At 49.6% G+C, this 17,153-nt stretch overlaps 1 protein-coding gene and 1 non-coding gene across 2 annotated transcripts in view; both read right to left on the bottom strand.

Moving 5' to 3' along the window:
* Window positions 1-7,129: 7,129 nt before the first annotated feature.
* The window catches only part of LHFPL4 (LHFPL tetraspan subfamily member 4), a 28,613-nt gene continuing 18,589 nt past the window's right edge, over window positions 7,130-17,153 (bottom strand). The window contains exons 3-4 of the mRNA XM_006070755.3: window positions 10,529-10,765; window positions 7,130-7,264 (exon numbers count right to left, since the gene is read on the bottom strand). Coding sequence (XP_006070817.2) covers window positions 7,164-7,264; window positions 10,529-10,765 — 338 coding nt within the window. The 3' untranslated portion in view covers window positions 7,130-7,163. The remainder of the gene's footprint in view (window positions 7,265-10,528; window positions 10,766-17,153) is intronic.
* TRNAE-UUC lies at window positions 13,861-13,933 on the bottom strand. The gene has a single exon. It is a non-coding gene; the product is annotated as a tRNA-Glu (tRNA).

Genomic DNA, 17,153 nt, shown 5'->3' with positions numbered 1-17,153 from the left:
CCAAGTGGTAAAGACATATCCAAAGAATAGTCGACACTAAACCATTTTGTTTGAAGATGCTCTCTTGGATGAAGAAATTACAAAAGTTGGGACGTGATTACACTAAAACTGCAGGCAGTGGTTACTCTTAGGAGAGAAGGAAGGGGATAGTGTTTGGGAGCACTTGAAAGGCTTCTGGGGTGGTTAGCGAGAGTCTCTTTGGTTATGGTTAGATTATGTATAATAGTTCATCTACCTGTACATTTGTTTTATACTGCAACATGTCTCTACAAAACAAGGAGCAGAATCTTACATAGCCACAATAAACAGGCAAACAGCCCTGCAAAGGTCATTTGAACCCAGGGCCTCTGACTTATTTGCATATTTGTGGAGCCTAGAGCAGTACCTGACTAGAACAGGCATTCGACCCATGTTTGGTTGAATGAGTAAATGAATCTGAAGAGGCCTCCAACCACTCAGGTTGAATTTTGATACCTAGGTGAGCTTTCCAGCACCTCCAGATCTGTACGGGTGCCAGCATATGCCATCACCAGTCCTGCCCTGCCTCAGGAGATTTGAAAGGGTTTTAAACTAGAGCTCTGTTGTAAACTTGGAGTCTGGCAAGCTCTGCAGGCTTCACGCTCCTTACTCACTTGGCATGATGACAGCTCTCCGTGCCACCTGGCTGCCCAGTGCTGCTCCTTTGACAGCGCACCATCCTTCTGTCTTCCTCTGTCCTGCCCTTCTCTTTAGTCTTTCCTGCAGTGCTGTTTTCTATGATAGACAAACCCTTAGCTCCTCCATATTGTGTCTTGACCTTAACTGAATATGGTCCTCTCCTTAGGACACCCTCTCCTTTGTGATCTTTGACATGGAGGCTGCTCCTTTCTCACACTCTATCACATGGAGGCTCTCCCTCAGTGTTTCCAGACAAAATACATCTTGTACCTTCTATTAAAAATCTGTATTTCTTCTGCTGCTCACGCACTGGTTATTGTACTTTCATCCCTCTTCCTGCTGTGGTCTTAACCGTCCGAACTCTGATTCTTTGATTCTTGGGGCAACTTTGGCTTGTCTCCTGCCCCTCTATTTCTGCCATTATTGTCACCATTGGGGTGGACATCCTAGCCAGGGTACCTCGCATCTCAAAATCTTTTTCAAGAATTACCCAGACTATTCAGGTCAAATACCCAACTTTCTGGTTAGCTACAGTCTCCTAACCTTGCAGCTGCTTTGTGTAAACTTCAGTGCTTTCATTTCTCCGTTTTCTGCATCAGTCTGCCCCACTGCAGTCTCTCCTTTTCCCATACCCAGCCTTGATCTGTTGGTGGATCTCTGAGTCGCCTTACCTTGCACTTGCCTTTCAGTCTATAGTCTACCTTCTGTGCCTGCCCTCCCATCTGTTGGTGCCACCACAAATTCAGTCACCTGTCAGTCCTTCTATTGATCCTTTTTTATCCTTTGACAGCTTCGTTAGCAACTGTTCTAAAGTTTCACAATTCTTACTCATTCCCTTCACTTTCAGTAGACAGTCTTGCCTCCTGCTTCACTGAAGAACTGGATGCCATCAGGCATGCATGCGTGCGTGCATGTTAAGTTGCTTCAGTCATGTCTGACTCTGTGACCCTATGAATTGTAGCCTGCCAGGCTCCTCTGTCCGTGGGATTCCCCAGGCAAGAGTACTGGAGCAGGTTGCCATCAAGAGCTCCCTAAACCTTGTACTTAAGCCCTGTACTCTACCCCACAAAAGAGTCTTCCTCTCTTCTTCCGTTAGTCATCCTCTCTTTATCTTTAAACTCTTAGCAGCCGTGACCTACAAACACTCAGGACTGTTCCATGTTGAAAAGAGATTCCATAGTCTCCTCTGGATTACATGCTGATCCTTGTCCACTGCTGGTTCACTATACGTCATAGTTCCTGAAAAAATTCCACTGATGTCCCCTTCTTATCCACACTTCTCCGGTGATCCTCAGTCACCTGCCGTTCTCTCCCTGAACAGACCTCAATTCGATTCTACTCTCACTCCTCTGGACGTGCTTTTATCAAATTCAACAGTGGACTCTTTTTCCCCAAATCTAAGGGACCCGTTTTTAAGTCCCTAAGTCTGGACCTCTCCACTCCATTTGACCAGTTGAACTTCCCCTTGAATTCTAAATCCTTGGTTTCTCTAACACCACATTCTCACCATTCTCTTCAAAGTTCTGACTCTTCCTGGACGTCCATTCCTCTGACCATTATACATTAGTGTTTCCCAGCATTTTGCAACTCAGTTCTCTTTTCACACAACACAGCCACCCTGAATAAGCTCGTCTGTGCTTCACTTGTCTCTGTTACCTGCATGCTCAGGTTTCTGGCCCAGATCTTTCTCTTGAGCCCCCAAAGCCATGTAAGTTAGCTGACTACTGGACAGTCCATCAGGATGTCCCACATGTATGTCTCAAATTGATTATCTCATCCCCTGCTATACTGGCAATTTTTCCCTTTCCCCTCAAAAAATTTAACTCTCCTCATTGCCACTTAATCCCTTACCACCACCACCACAACCCCTGTCAGTAAGTATAACTCAGATTCCTAAATGTTAAATTCTTTACCTCTCTCAAAACCACTGCCACCACCTTGCTTCAGGCCAGACTTCTGCTTTCCTTTTTATTAAATTTTCCCCAACTAACTCAGCCCCCATAACACCACAAGAGGGATCTATCTGAAATGCATATCTAATTGTGTCTTTTTTCTGCTTAAAATCCTTCCCTGTTGCTCTTAGGTCTGAACTGCTGTAAACAGTCCCAGCTTTGTCATCATCTGGCCTTTGCTGATCTCTCCAGATGAATCTCTGACCCTCCCTCCCTACCTCACACTTTGCAGTTCAGCATTATTAAATTGCTCTTCTCCACAGGTTCAATTCTGTTTCTCATCTCAGCCTTTTTCCCCCAGCTGCCTTCTTTCATGAATGGCTTTCCTGGCCCCTGCCTACTTACCTCCTGTTCATTCTACAGTAAGACCATCCATCCCTTGCTCTACCCAGCCCACCTAAAGCCATGTAAGGTATCCCTTTACCCACAGTACCCTGCACCAGGCAGATTTCACATTATTGTTACATGTTAATATCCCCAACCAGACCATTAAGACAGAGGCTCTGATTTTCTTTAAGTTCTAAGCAGATACTGTGCACTCAAAATGTGTTGAACGAAGGCTCAAGTCCCAAATGCAAAAGTTATAGTCAATAGAGCTGCCATCTGGGCCACGTTACTATGTGTAAGACACTGCAACACAATTCACAGGCATTCCCTCATCTGTTCAAGTTCCCTGAGATACTCGGTGGGGATTTAGAGGTGAAAGGACTTGCCCACAGCAACTCAGGAGGAAACGGTGGAGCCTTGTGTTCCAGCCCATGCAGTCAGGAGCTGGCAAAGATGGCCAACTATTCTTTCTCCTGAAAACAACTCCAGTTTTAGTTGTTAACAGACTACATTTCAGTTAGGTGTGTGGTGTGACTCATTCCTGTGGGATCTCAGGAAGTCTCCTTAAAATGAAATGTGGACCAAAGTGACAAGTCCAAACAAGGCCATGAGGTGTCCTTGAAGATGAAAGCCAGGGTTGAAGATGGTGCTGAGTTCTGTGTCAGTCGTGGTCCAGCTACCTTCATGTAAGGTCTGTTAATACACGGCTATACCTGGTACAAAGGGTCAGGTTGAATCTCACCCCTCTTAATCCCCTGGGGGCCAACTCAGAGACGGAGAAGCTAGCATGGGTGATATAAAGTGTGTCTTTATTTGAACATCATTCCACCTGCACTGAAGCTCAAATCCAGCAGCAGCAGAAGGGGTCAGGACCAAAATCAATGTTACCAAATTGGACGATGAACAGCGAGGACACATTCAGACAGAACTTACTAATGGTTGTAGACAACACCAAGCTATCCTAATGACACACAGCACGGGCCCTCTGCTGGTCAGAGCTCAGGGGAGGACTGTGGCTCCCTGTTCCCTTCTCAGGAAACTCCAGTCCCACCTGAAGGCTAGCCCTGAGCCAGGCAGGGGCCTGCGGAAGTTTCTCGTGCCAGGAAGATCCCAGCTTCTCCAAAGAGAGGGTTTTTTGGTTTCCCTCAGTTCACACTGGGAGCTGCAGAAGGGTGAATCCCCTGTGCCCACGCAGGAACCTCAACAGGCAGCCAGGCAAGAATTTTTCCCCACACAGCCTTCTCTAAAAGCTCCCAACTTCTTGGCTATAACAGGCCTGAAAAAGATCTTGAACCTACCCATGGTACTGATCCCCAAAGAGGAAAGTGCTCACATCCTGAGACCTGGAAGGACTTGAGCAAGCAGTGCTCTGAACCCCCTCAAGGTTGGAGCTGCCTTGGCCTCTCCTGAGAGTCCTGCATCAGGCAGAGGAATCCCTTTCTGGTCCAGGCAGGGCAAGGGGAGGCGTGCCTCAGTGGACCGCTCACCCACAGCTCAGCCTCTTTCAGCTGGGAACAGGCGATCGCCTCTGCTTCTGCCTCCTCCCAAAGGCTTAAGCCAAGTTGCCGGGTGTGAGTGAGGTGAAACACAAACCTCCTCGCTGTGGTGGCTTCCTGGCCCCGGAGAGCCATCTGGGTCCTGGCTCGCTGCCGCTTCAGCCTCACCTGGGGCCTTGCTGAAGCACCTCCTTCCTGCTCTGCTCCCACCTCTGCTGAAGCCTCAGGGACAGGACTTTGGTTTGGTACCCACTCCAGCCTCCTTCCCTTCCCTAAGGTACCCTGGTGTTCCTTCAGTCCCACCAACACTCTCCTCCTAACCCCAGGCTCCTGGGTGCATTGCCCACTGCCCCTCAGTCAGGGCAGCAGGGGGCTGGGCAGATGGTGACAGGGAAACCGTCCAACCACTCCAAAGGAAACCACCCCCTTCTCTACCACTAACCCACTCCAGTGGCGCTAACCTGCTGGGCAATCACCTAGATGCAATTCCTTCCCAACAGGGTGGGGCATGGCTTCCTGGGCCCCGCCTCTGCCTCTTAGGAGCTGGGTCCCAAGCTTCCTGCCAGCAGCGCACAGGGGTTTGTGTCTCCCACGGGTGGCAGCAGCTCCCCATTCCCCATGGCCCTCCCCTTCCTTTCTTCCCCAGCAGCTGGCCCCCTGCAACTCACCTCTTCCTCTGCCTCCTTACCATCCCTGTGCCTGCCTTGTCTCTGGCCACTTCCCCTCCCACATCCTAGTTTTCTATCCATCACATCCCCCTCTCTGGTCACTCTTTCTGTATTTTGTAATACCTCGTTCAGTCTCCTTCTCATAGCTCCATCCCTCCCTCTTCTCCCAATCTTTGTGCCCCCTCCTCTTTCCCCTGTCTCTGTCTTCCCATTTCTAATCACTTGTTCCTGCTCCCTCCTCCTGATGGCTTCCAACATCGGGCTTTGGTTAGGATCTTGAAGGAACTCACTTCTGCCCCCCACCCACCCCCCACGAGGCTCCCCCCACCCTCTCACTCAGCGCGGGACCCTGGGGGGAGCAGGAGGAGGGGCACAGTGCAGGGGCCCGAGCATGGGGGAGGGGGGTGGGGGGGGTGTTTGCCCAGGAGGAGGGAGTAGAGAGGGCAGGGATCAGGACTGAGCACGTTCCAGGCTTCAGGAATCCTCCCAGAACCGAGCATCTGATTCCAGTTAGGGTCCAGCTGGGGGACTCGGGCAGAGGATTTCTAGGGTCTCTTGGCAGCCCTAACAGGTCCAGGTCCAGGGGAAAGGAACACAGGTTGTGAACACATGGCACTCGCTGCTTTCCTCTCTCCTTCAGCTGAGGCCGACATGACATGGTGACCACGTGCTTCCCCACTGAGCCTGCAGGGGCCTCCCGCTGCCCCTCCACAGTGGGCCAGGCAGCAGGTACCTGAAGACAGAAGTAGGCACACAAGATGAAGCTAACCGGCCACCCAACGGGGCTGGAGGGGGCCATCCACACCCCATGCCAGATGGCTGTACCACCAGGAACCCCAGGCAGTGACGGGAGGTCAGACACACCTGTAGTCTCCATCCTGTGCTCCCGGGGGCAGGGGAGAGAGAGAAGACCCTTCATCTGCCCCCAACACACACGCGCGCACACACACTCACACACATTCACTCATGCCTCGGCTCCAAGCGTGCCCACTGGGTTTGAGACCGTGGGCAAACCGCAAGGCAAGAGGTGGGCAGGGAGAAGGAAGAGGTGGGGACAGGGTTACAAGGCCTGGGGATGGGGACGGGGTACCCTGTTCAGAGGTGACCTGCAAGTTCAAGTTATGCAGAAAAGTATCAAAGAGGCAAGACAGTCTCTGCCCTTGGCAGAAGGGGTGGGGGGGACAACATGATATGGGGCAGAGGGGTGAGGCGTCCCCTGATTCCCCACTCATGGGCCCAACCCCCAACCCTGACAACAGGGCCAAGAAGTCTATGCTGTACAAAACAGGCCAGGGTCAAGGTCCAGTCCCTGGTGAGCCGTCCACGCAGGGAGGAGATGGCTAGCCCCAGGCTGAGCCACTTTCAGCCCCAGCCTGCAGCAGCCACACGCCACCAAGACAGGAGTCAGTGCAGCCTCCAGAGCGGCCCGTCTTGGCTCAGAGTCTGCACTGACAGGGCCCCAGTCAGCAGCAGACTTGGAGGCCCTGTGCTTTCTCCCTTGGGGCAGCTCGGATTCCTTCAGGAGAGCTGGAAGCAGGCTGGAGCAGAGGGGCCTCGGGGAGGCCGGTGGTGCCTGGAGCTCTGTAAGGAGATGATGGAACCATTGTTGGCAAAAAAGAAAAAAGGTAGGAAAGAGTCCAGTCTGCCCTGGAGCAGTATCTTGAATAGTTTCTGCAGGAGGTGGGGACCAGAGGAGGCGAGGATGGAGCCAGGCCCCAGCCCCCCAGACTGGGGGAGCCTGGTGGGGAGCCACAGCTCCTCTTTCCCCAGAGACTCAGCAGGGCCCCAGCCAGGCTGGAGAGGAGGAGGCGGCCAGGGGCTGGGGGCCAGCTCCCTTAGGTCAGCTGAAGGAAGTGCAGACCCCAAGGGTCTGCAGGGCCTCTCCCCTCCCCCAGGCTGCATGTTAGCCCCAACCTCTCTTCAAAGCCCAGAGTTCGCAGGCAGATAGCAGGTGAGGTCAGTCCAAGATCGGGGTCTTCCCTCGGAGCGTGAATGGAGGGATGAGAGGGCAGGAGACAGGACAAGCTGAGGGCAGATCAACTCCTGGGCTGTGATTCCGGCCTTCAGGGTCCCTGTGTGTGAGCAACAGGACACGGGAGGACTCCCCATCCGGAGACATCACCCCCTGGCCGCAACACAGAGCTTACTGTAGAGCCCACAAAATCTAAGAGAGACAGAGAGAATTGGAGAAAGTCAGAGGCCACCCGGCACTGGGGCTCCCTCAGCCCCTCCTCAGGGCAGAGCTGGGTGGAGGGGTGAGCTGCACAGGTTCTGAAATGCCACCAGGCCTGATGAGCTGGGAGGCCTTGAGCCAGCTCATTCAACCTGAGCCCCAGTTTCCTCATCTGTACAACGGACATAATAGCCTACTTCTTCAGAGTGATTCTGAGGGGTCAAAAGACATAAATGATGCCTGCCGAGGACTCTCAGTTCAGTTCAGTCGCTCAGTCGTGTCCGACTCTTTGTGACCACATGAACTGCAGCACGCCAGGCTCTGCACATAGTACATGGTGAAAATGCCAGCACGGCAGAGCTTAGTTTTGTTCCAGAGGGCTTTGGCTCAGAACTGAGCTGTGAAGCTCACTCACCTTGAGTGCCCAGTGAGGGAAGGAAATCCCCAGATGCTGAAGGAAGGCAAACGGGCTCCCTTATGTCATTTTTAGGGCGCTTTGGGGAAGGAGGAGAGGATGCTGAGTGGGACCCACATGGCCAAACCCCCTCCAAAAGGCCACATGTCTGTCTTTGTACTGCACTTCTGGAAGCGGCCACCAGAGGGCAGGCTCCGACCTCACACGAAGACCATAGAAAGCACCAGGCGTCTGTGACTCGAGAGACAGGAGCCTCAGAGGCTCAGGAGGGCTCTGAAAGGGGGACTGGCAGCAGGGAAGAACCTGGCCTTCGGACTTGGACCTGGGCTCAAATCCTGGCTCCACCAGTTAGGTGACCTCAGGTAAGTTACTGGACCTCTCCAGACCTTGGCCATCCCACTTATAAAATGGTCACGGTGCCTGCCTAATGGGAAGCTGTGACAAGTGACAGCTCTCACTGAGCTTTCACCACCTGCCCCTTTATAGGCACAATTTTGCTTCATTGCAGGACGGCCCTGTAAGGTGGCACCTTTCTCAACACCATCATTTTGTGTTTTTTCTTTTCAGTTTTATTGAGATATAGCTGACATACAGTACTGTATAAGTTGGAGGTGTACAGCATAATGATCTGAGTTATATACTGTGAAAGTATTAGCAACCAATTTAATTTTTTTCTAATTTACTAAATGCTTAATATATGGTAACCTTCATTTAAAACATATTAAATTTATATAACCTACATTACATGAAATAGGCTACAAAATCCTCAATATTTTTTGGCATTCTGAAATTTTTACACAAACCACAGCTGGGGGAGTGCTGATTGATTAGACAAAATCTGCTCTTTTCTTCTTTCTCTTACTCTAATAGTCACCTCTAAGACACGTTAGACTGGAGGCTGAGTCTTCCCTATCATGGGGAGGGGATCACTCTCCTCAGAGCAGGAAACCTCATGGAGAACAGGGATTGGGACATGAGTCAGTATCACTCAGATTCCTCTAAGATGAGAAACGTCTGACTTGTAGAAGGAAGCTTCTCAGAAGGATGAAAAGTAAAGGTTGTTCTGAACCTGGAGGGCCTCCCCTCATCCCTGATCTCATCTCATGAAGACAGTTCTGAGGGGTTCTTCTGGGCAGGTGGGGTGAGTTGGGTAGAGTCTGGGGAGTCAAAGCCTAGCACCGGGGCAAGTGTTCCTGTGGTCATCTGGTGTGCCTGCTTGTATCCAGGTCCCATTATACTGAGAAGAGGATGGACACCTCCACAGAGCAGGTCTCTGAGTATCCTCAGCGGATAAAAAGGACCTGAGTCTTACTCTCTTTTGTCCACTGTTTTCATTTAGGTACTGCAGGAAACAGGCTCAAAGAGGTAAAGTCATTTCTTAACTCAACCTACTTCCAACACAAACAATTTGCCATCATGGCCCAGGTGTATTCACACCACAATACTAGACTACCTCCTGGCAAATGAGCTAATAACCGTCACTATCATTATGCCCATTTTATAGATGAGAGACTCAGATGAATGTAATTAAAGGAAATGCTGAGCATAGATCCAGCATCTGCTAACAGTTCAAGGAAGGCTGAGACTAAGAAAACGGTGAAATCCGATTTCTCAAGGCAGAAAACGGGCACCCAGACAGGCAGAGTGACCCCGCCTTCTCCAGGGGCAGTGTGGGCCCCTGATCAGAGGCTGGACCTTCCTTTAGAAAACAATCTGGAATTATCATCACAATTGTGAGTGTGCAATTCCACTTCAGGGAAAGACACCGAGAAAACAGAAAACAAAGACCAAGACAGTCATTCTTGTAATGACCGTCCAGGTAACAGAAAGAAGAAAGAAAAAACAGGGAGCCTCCCTAACAGCCCCTACAAGGAGAATGGTTAAGAACCTACAATTCTGTCGTCTTATGTAACACTAAGCATTGGATGAAAAGGACAAGATGGCTCTCCATAAAATGAAAGGTCTTAAAGATGTGCTGTAGAACTGAGCACCAAGGGCAGTCTGAGGAGGGATCTGTTTCCATGATGCCTCTCCTGTATCATGACATGACCATGGATTTCATCAAGGGATGTACGTAGATACATAGGTAAGCATCTGGTAACAGTGGTTAAGGCTCTGGCCTTGGTGGTGTCAATTTCTTCTCTACATTAACGTTACCTGATACATATGGAGGTTTATGTGTACTATACTAGGTATAAAGCATACTGTACCAAACATCTGTAGGCTCACCATGCAGGAACTTAACTCACCAATAATGTGTACCCATCCACCTGTCCCCCACCTCACATCCTTGCCTCTCTGCTTCCATTCCGACCACAGAGAACCACCATCCTACCTTTTGTATTGATCATTTGGGTTTTTTGGTTTGTTCGTTTGTTTGTTTTTAAATACAATATTAAACTGTATTTAGTGTAGTGTTACTTAGTTTTTAGCTTTAAAAAATTATCACTCTGTCATCTTCTGGAATTTCAGTCCCCCTGCCTCAATATTGTGTTTCCAGGATGTAGCCATTCATTGTTAAAACTGGCATTCATTCATTTCCACACGTGTAAACAATTCCGTGATGTGACTATACCACCATGTATTTATCCATCTTCCAAGCTGTTTTTAGTTGCTTGCGATTTTGAAACTGCTGCCAGGAGCATTTATGCACATTTCTCCTGGGTTTATACTCATGGTAGGGTTTGCTGGGTCAGGCCCCTGCAAATGTTTAGATTGAGGGATAACCTCAAACTGTCTCCAAGGCAGTCGGCCTCTCTGTAAGGGTTCCTACTTGGGCTTCCCTTGACTCGGAAGGTGTCCCGCCCCACCGGCAGCCGCAGCCACGCACGCCCACTCGCCTTTGTTCTCCTGCTTGAGCTCCTCCTGCAGCAGGTCAGTTTGCCGGTTCCCCAGCACGAAGGCAAGGAAGGAGAGGATGAGGGCGTTGAGGATGCCGATGATGGCCAGGATGTACGCCCAGCGCACCGAACAGTCCCCCAGGGAGTACTTCCCAGTCTTGGCCCCGCACATGTCTCGGATCGTCTCGGCGTCCCAGCCGTCGGGGAAGATCATGCAGCCCAACACGAGGCACAGAGCTGAGGGGGCGCCGGGCCGAGCCCACCGCCGGGTCAGGAAGCAAGAGAGAAGGGGTTGATTACTTCCCAGAGCCTGAGGACCACCAAAAGCCCCCCGTAGGCTGGGACCCCGCACCCCCACTCCACCCATCAACCCAGGAGCTTGTTAATCTCCCACCGACCTAGAAACTAGACTCTAGGAGGGCCTCATCCCTGGAGAGCAGAAACGCAAGGCCTTTGCCTGCCCCATCAGATCAACAACTCCTCCAGGAAGCCCTCCTGGAGACAGGGGAAAATAGAAAACCAGGTCACCTCCTTCAGCTCCCTTTAGTATCTTGGCACATCGCTCCCTCATCCTCCTCATTCTTTATTTTCTATTTCTGTCATTTACTCAACAAATGTTTATTGAGCGCCATTTTCCAGGCTCAGTAGGCCACCTCCAGGCTGGGATCTCCCCCTCGTGGCAGTGAGAGTTTTTGACTGTGTTTGCTGGAGTGACGTTGCCCTTTTAGTGTCTGACAGTCCGACAGAGACTGCATCACTGTGTCTGAGACGCAAAGGCTCCCAAAGGCTCAGGTTGGAGCAAGGGGGCCCTTGACCCCATGCCAGGCCCACAGGGTGCTAGACCTGAGTTTAAGATGACAGTGATGACAAGGTGGGGGTGGTGGTCAGTTCTACCCACTGCCTACGAGACACAGCTAGTCCCCAGGGTGGGTAGGGACCCCTGGCTTTGCCATCTCCTTCCTTCAACTACCATATATGAGAAAGCGTTCCCCACAGCACAGACTCCTCCCTGCCTGAGTTCTGCCTCTTCTGGTCTCATCCCCCACCTTCCCATAGGACAGTCCTTCCGCACATCCCCAAGGATGTGTTCCTCGCACTGACACAGGGCGCCTCAACAGCACTCTGATCTTACACACACACACACACACACACACACGCACACACACACACACAGGAGCAGGCCTTCATTCCGCTCTCCTGTGCTCGCCTTCTTCAAGACAATTCTCCATACAGCTAGTCCATACAGTGTTCAAGGGGAGGCCGCCTCTATTTAACGGCTGGGAAACGAGTTTGCGGCAAAAGGGGATGGCAAATGCAAAAAAGCCTTGAGGCAAGAATGAGCTTGGTGAGTTAAAAGAGTTTCATAGTTTGAAGATGCTCTTTAGAAACCCAAATAGGGAAGAAAACTCAGGGAGCACTCAGGGCTGGAGATATAAATGTGGGAGCTGTAGACATGGAAATTCCCGGGGCTAGACATTATAGAAACTGACGAGAAGACCCAGAACTGAGCCCAGAGGTGCTCTATCATTTATGGGGCAGGACAAGAGGAGGAGCCTCTGGAGAGGGCTTGACCCATTCATCTCCCCATATTCCCCTAGCACTTTCCAAGACCCTCCAGGACCCTGGAGAGAGGAGGAAGGTCAGTTGCCAGGGATGAAGAAATGGCAGATGGCATCCCCAGGGCGCTCTGAGGGGTCGGGGGAGTGCACTCCCACCTCCCCATTCTTGGTCCTGAATCTCCAGCTTGAGGCAGGGGTGAGGAAAGAGCCTAGGGAGGAGGAAAACCCACCCCATCCCTCTGCCTCCTCTCTCTTGTACAGTGTTTCCTCTCCCGCCCAGAGCATCCCCGTCTCCATAGAAACGCGGCAGTATCCTGCAGGTGGTCCTCCTCCCTCCGCAAGCTCAGCGTTGAGTGAGTTTTTCTTCCCCAGGGCTCTGCGCCTGCACGTTCTCTTGGTCTCCGTGCCTCATCACTTACGTGCCTCTCTAGTCGTGCATCCCCATTCCTTTCTCTTCTCCACCCTTTTCATCCTTTTTTGCCTCTCTCTTCACATGCCTCCCCCTTTCTCCAGCTAGTCCATACAGTGCTCAAGCCTCGGTCCTGACCCTCTTTTCTCCTTAGATCTCAGCATCTGACATTCATTCAACAACCCCCTCTTCTGTCTGTCTTTTCTCATTTCTCTTCCTTCTCTTTACCTATCCCCTCACCCTTCCCCCTCTCTGACTCTTCATGAATATCTGCTATGTGTCAGGCACTGTGCAGGCTGCTGGGGACACTGGCAGGCATGGTTTCTTGTCCTCAGGAGGAGAGGTGTGTGGAGAGGAATCAAATCAATATACAAATAGAATACTTATACGTGTCAGGGAGTGACTGGAAAGAGACCCAGGATTACAGGGACACTCAGAGAAGGCAGGGGCTAGGACCTCTCCATCTCTCACTCACTGTCTCTGCCTCCTCTGCTCTGCAGTGTTCTAGATGGTGGCAATGGGGCCCCAGAGACTGCTCTGGGAACAAGAAACACCCAGAAGTAATGCAAATGGAGAAAAGTCAATCGGACAGGTTTCCTAAGACCTGGGAAAGACAGGAAGAGACCTCTAGGAACAGTGTAGGCCAGGTAAGTGATCAAGAGGCTCAACAGTCAGTGTAAGAACTAGAGGCAAGGCAGCCTTCAACATCCCCATTTGATGGATGAGAAACCGAGACTGAGGTCTTTGGAGTACAGATTCAAGTGTCTTTTTGAAGTGATGAGCTGGCTGAATTGGGTAGACACAGGTGCAAGGTGCAGGGTGGGGCAGGTGGGTGCATTGTGGGACATACAGCATCACCCTCGGCCTCGACCCATCACCCATGGCGTCTTACGACACTGTCAGATGTTGCCTTGGGGGCAAAGCTGTCCCTGGTTGAGAACCACTGGCCTAGGGGGAGGTGCTCTCAGATGGGGCGTGACTGTCCAGTCACCCTAGAGTCCACTGACTTGCCAAGCAGCCAGGAGGTGTGAGAAATTTAAGATGAATGAAGTTAAAGTTATTAATAATATGATAATGCTAACAAATAGGATTGAGTGCTTAACTGTGTGCTAGGGTACTAAGCTCCTAACATGCCTGATCTCATTTAATCCGATAAGAAATCTAGAGGAGGGAAAAATGATCATCCTCATTTACAGATGAGGAAATTGAGGCGCAGAGGAACTAAGTATCATACCCATGTCACACAGCTAGGAAGTGGTGGGCTCTGTATTCAAACCCAGACAGGTCTTCACTTAATGTTTCTCTTTGAGCAGACTCACTTTTTTTTTTCCTCTGGCCACACTACACAGTTTGTGGGATCTTAGTTCCCCGACTAGGAATTGAACCCAGGGCCTCGGTGTTGAAAGCACAAAGTCCTAATCACTGGACCACCAGGGAATTCTGTAGACTTACTTTTTAACTGAGGCATTTACTTACAAAGTAAGCTTTATATCACTATCAAAGAAAGGAAACCAGGATCGTTTGCCATAGACAGAAGGACAGAAGGAAACTATAATCACAAGTACGTGTGTGTGTTCAGTCACTATGTCACGTCCAACTCTCGCGACCCCATGGTAGAGTGAAACCAAACATTGTTCTCAGGTTCAAGCTGGACACTTTTACCTGTCAGATGCTCTGAGCCACCTCAGAGTACCCTGAAAAGGAAGGAAATTCTGACAGGTGCTACAGTGTGGAGGGATCTTGAGGACACTATGCTAAATTAAATGAGTCAGTCACAAAAGGTCAAATATTGTATGATTCCACTTACATGAGGAACCGAAAGCAGTCAGATTCCTACACGCAAAACGCTGCTCATCAGGGATGACAGGGGAGGCTGTGGGGAGTTAGCGTTTAATTGGGACAGAGTCTCAGTTCTGCAGGTGCAGAGAGAGTTGTGCGGATAGACGGTACGGATGATTGCACAACGGTGTGGATGTACCTAATGCCACAGAACTGGATACCTAGGAATTGGTAAGATGGTAAATTTTATGTAATGTGTATTTTACCAGAAAAGAGAGAGAGGAAGGAAGGGAGGAACGGGAACACAGAAAATGACATGATGTATTTTCCTCATGGATGTGTATGTAATGCACACAAAAATATCTTGGAAATACAGAAATTAAGTTTATAACCATGGTGGCCTTTGGGCAAGGAGAGGATGGGGACTTTAACCTGTGTGTAATACTTTAGCTCTTCATGGAGTGAATGTATTCATGTATTGCTGCTAAGTCACTTCAGTCGTGTCCGACTCTGTGCAACCCCATAGACGGCAGCCCACCAGGCTCCCCTGTCCCTGGGATTCTCCAGGCAAGAACACTGGAGTGGGTTGCCATTTCCTTCTCCAATGCATGAAAGTGAAAAGTGAAAGTGAAGTCGCTCAGTCGTGTCCAACTCTTAGTGACCCCATGGACTGCAGCCTACCAGGCTCCTCCATCCATGAGATTTTCCAGGCAAAAGTACTGGAGTGGGGTGCCATTGCCTTCTCCAAGAAATGGCAGCCCACTCCAGTGTTCTTGCCTGGAGAATCCCAGGGACGGCGGAGCCTGGGGGGTTGCCGTCTATGGGGTCGCAGAGAGTCGGACACGACTGAAGCGACTTAGCTGCATAAAATTAAAAAACATAATTAAAAATCCTGGTTTTTCAGAGGATACACATATATACACACATAAGCTTGCAAGTCTATATAAATATTTCTGGAAGGATACAGAAGCAACTTAATGATGGGCACCTCTGAAACACACCCCGGTGTGGTGGAGGAAAGGAGGGAGACACTGTTTATTCTCTGCCCTCCCGTACTGTTGGAAGTGTTTAACGTGTGCATGAATTACTTTGATGATAAAAACAATATTATTATGTCCAGTCCTTTTCCACCTATGTCTGGCCATGAAATCCTCTTAAAGGTGTAAGCCTTTAAGAATAATTTAAAAAACTAAAGGAAAGTTGAAAGGAAAAATGATAACTTGGGTTTGGGGAATAAACCCAGAATGAGACTAAAAAAGTGATGAATTAGTAAAAGAAAATAAACAATATTTGTTTTCTTTAAATTGTGTGTGTGCTGTAAATTTGCCTTTATATAAAGCTTTTTAATTATGCATTTTATGCTTAGCTATTTTAGCAGAGTTTCATTATGATATCATTACACTCTCCTCAAGGGACATCCACAGGGCCAGTCACTCCTAGATGGAGGCCTTTGTTTATGCTTAGCTGGCCCCTCCATGCCTGATATATCACAGCTGCTACCCATTACTAGGAGGTCAGATTGGATGTCCCCCAGGGCTTTCTTTTCCTGAGCAGACTCCAAAGAGGTTTGCTATGGACTGAACTGGGTCCCCACAAAAGTGATATTTTGAAGCCCTAACCTCCAGTGTGAGAGTATTTGTGGAAGAGGCCTTGGGGAGGTAAATCAGGGTTAGTTGAGGTCATAAGGGTAGGGCCCCATGATGGGATTAGTGTCCTTATAAGAAGAGACACCGGGGCTTCCCTAGTGGTCCAGTGGTGGAGAATCCACCTGCCAAGGCAGGGAGCACAGATTTGATCCCTGGTCTGGGAGGACCCCACATGTCACCGGGCAGCTAAGCCCGTGTGCCACAACTACTGAAGCCTGGTGTCTACAGCCTGTGCTCCGCAAACAGAGAAGCTACTGCAGTGAGTGCCCACGCATCCCAGCAGAGTAGCCACTGCTCACCGCAACTAGAGAAAGCTCACAGCAACCAAGAGCTAGCACAGCCCAAAATAGATAAATAAAAATAAATAAATCTTTAAAAAGAGATACCAGAGAGTTTGCTCTCTCTCCTCACCTGCCATGTGAGGACACGGCAAGAAGGAAGGAGGTAGCCGTCTGCAGGCCTAGAAGAGGACTCTCAACAGAACCTAGGTCTTGGAATTCTAGTTTCCAGAACTAAGAGAAAATAAGTGCAAGCCACCCGGTCTATGGTATTTTGTTGTTGTAGCTACATGCAACAATTTGGATGCATCTTAGAGTCATAACACCGGGAAAAACGGAATCCCCTTATATAACATTCATACTGATAACTCTGGTCACTTCTGAGGAGGGAACTTAGGGGCTGAGGACAGGACAGGACGGAGACCGCACACTGCTAACCTGTGGCCCCTTTTGAATTCAGGACCACGTGAATAAGTGACCTACTGAAACCATAAGGTAGGTGGGAGTTGGCCACTAATAAGTGACTATTGCCAGAGATTTTTCACTCAGAATGAGATAATTAAAGCAACAAGCAATCAAAATGCACAAGCCAAATGAAACTCACAGAAATAATGAATTAATCACACAAAAAAACATAAAACCAAAAATCTCTAGACCCCTATTGACTGAGCTTGCCAATTTCTAGGAATTTATCCTAAGAAAATGCTCAAGAATGTGCTCTAAGGTTTAGCTGTGTGGATGTCTATCACGTCATTTGCAAGAAAAGAAGGAAGCGATGAGAAGGAAGGCAGAGGGGGAGATACAATAAAACAAAGAAGGAAAGAAATAAGCAGCTAATTGTCCAACATCACAGGAATATTCTTTCATACCATGGAATACTATTCCCCTATTATATTGAGTAAGATTTAATGATACAGAAATTACTCATGATACGTTAGGTTTCAAAAGAATGTG

The sequence above is a fragment of the Bubalus bubalis genome, chromosome 21, assembly GCF_019923935.1.
Source record: "Bubalus bubalis isolate 160015118507 breed Murrah chromosome 21, NDDB_SH_1, whole genome shotgun sequence".
In the NCBI taxonomy this organism is placed as follows: Eukaryota; Metazoa; Chordata; class Mammalia; order Artiodactyla; family Bovidae; genus Bubalus; species Bubalus bubalis.
This window is presented reverse-complemented; position numbering and strand designations above follow the sequence as displayed.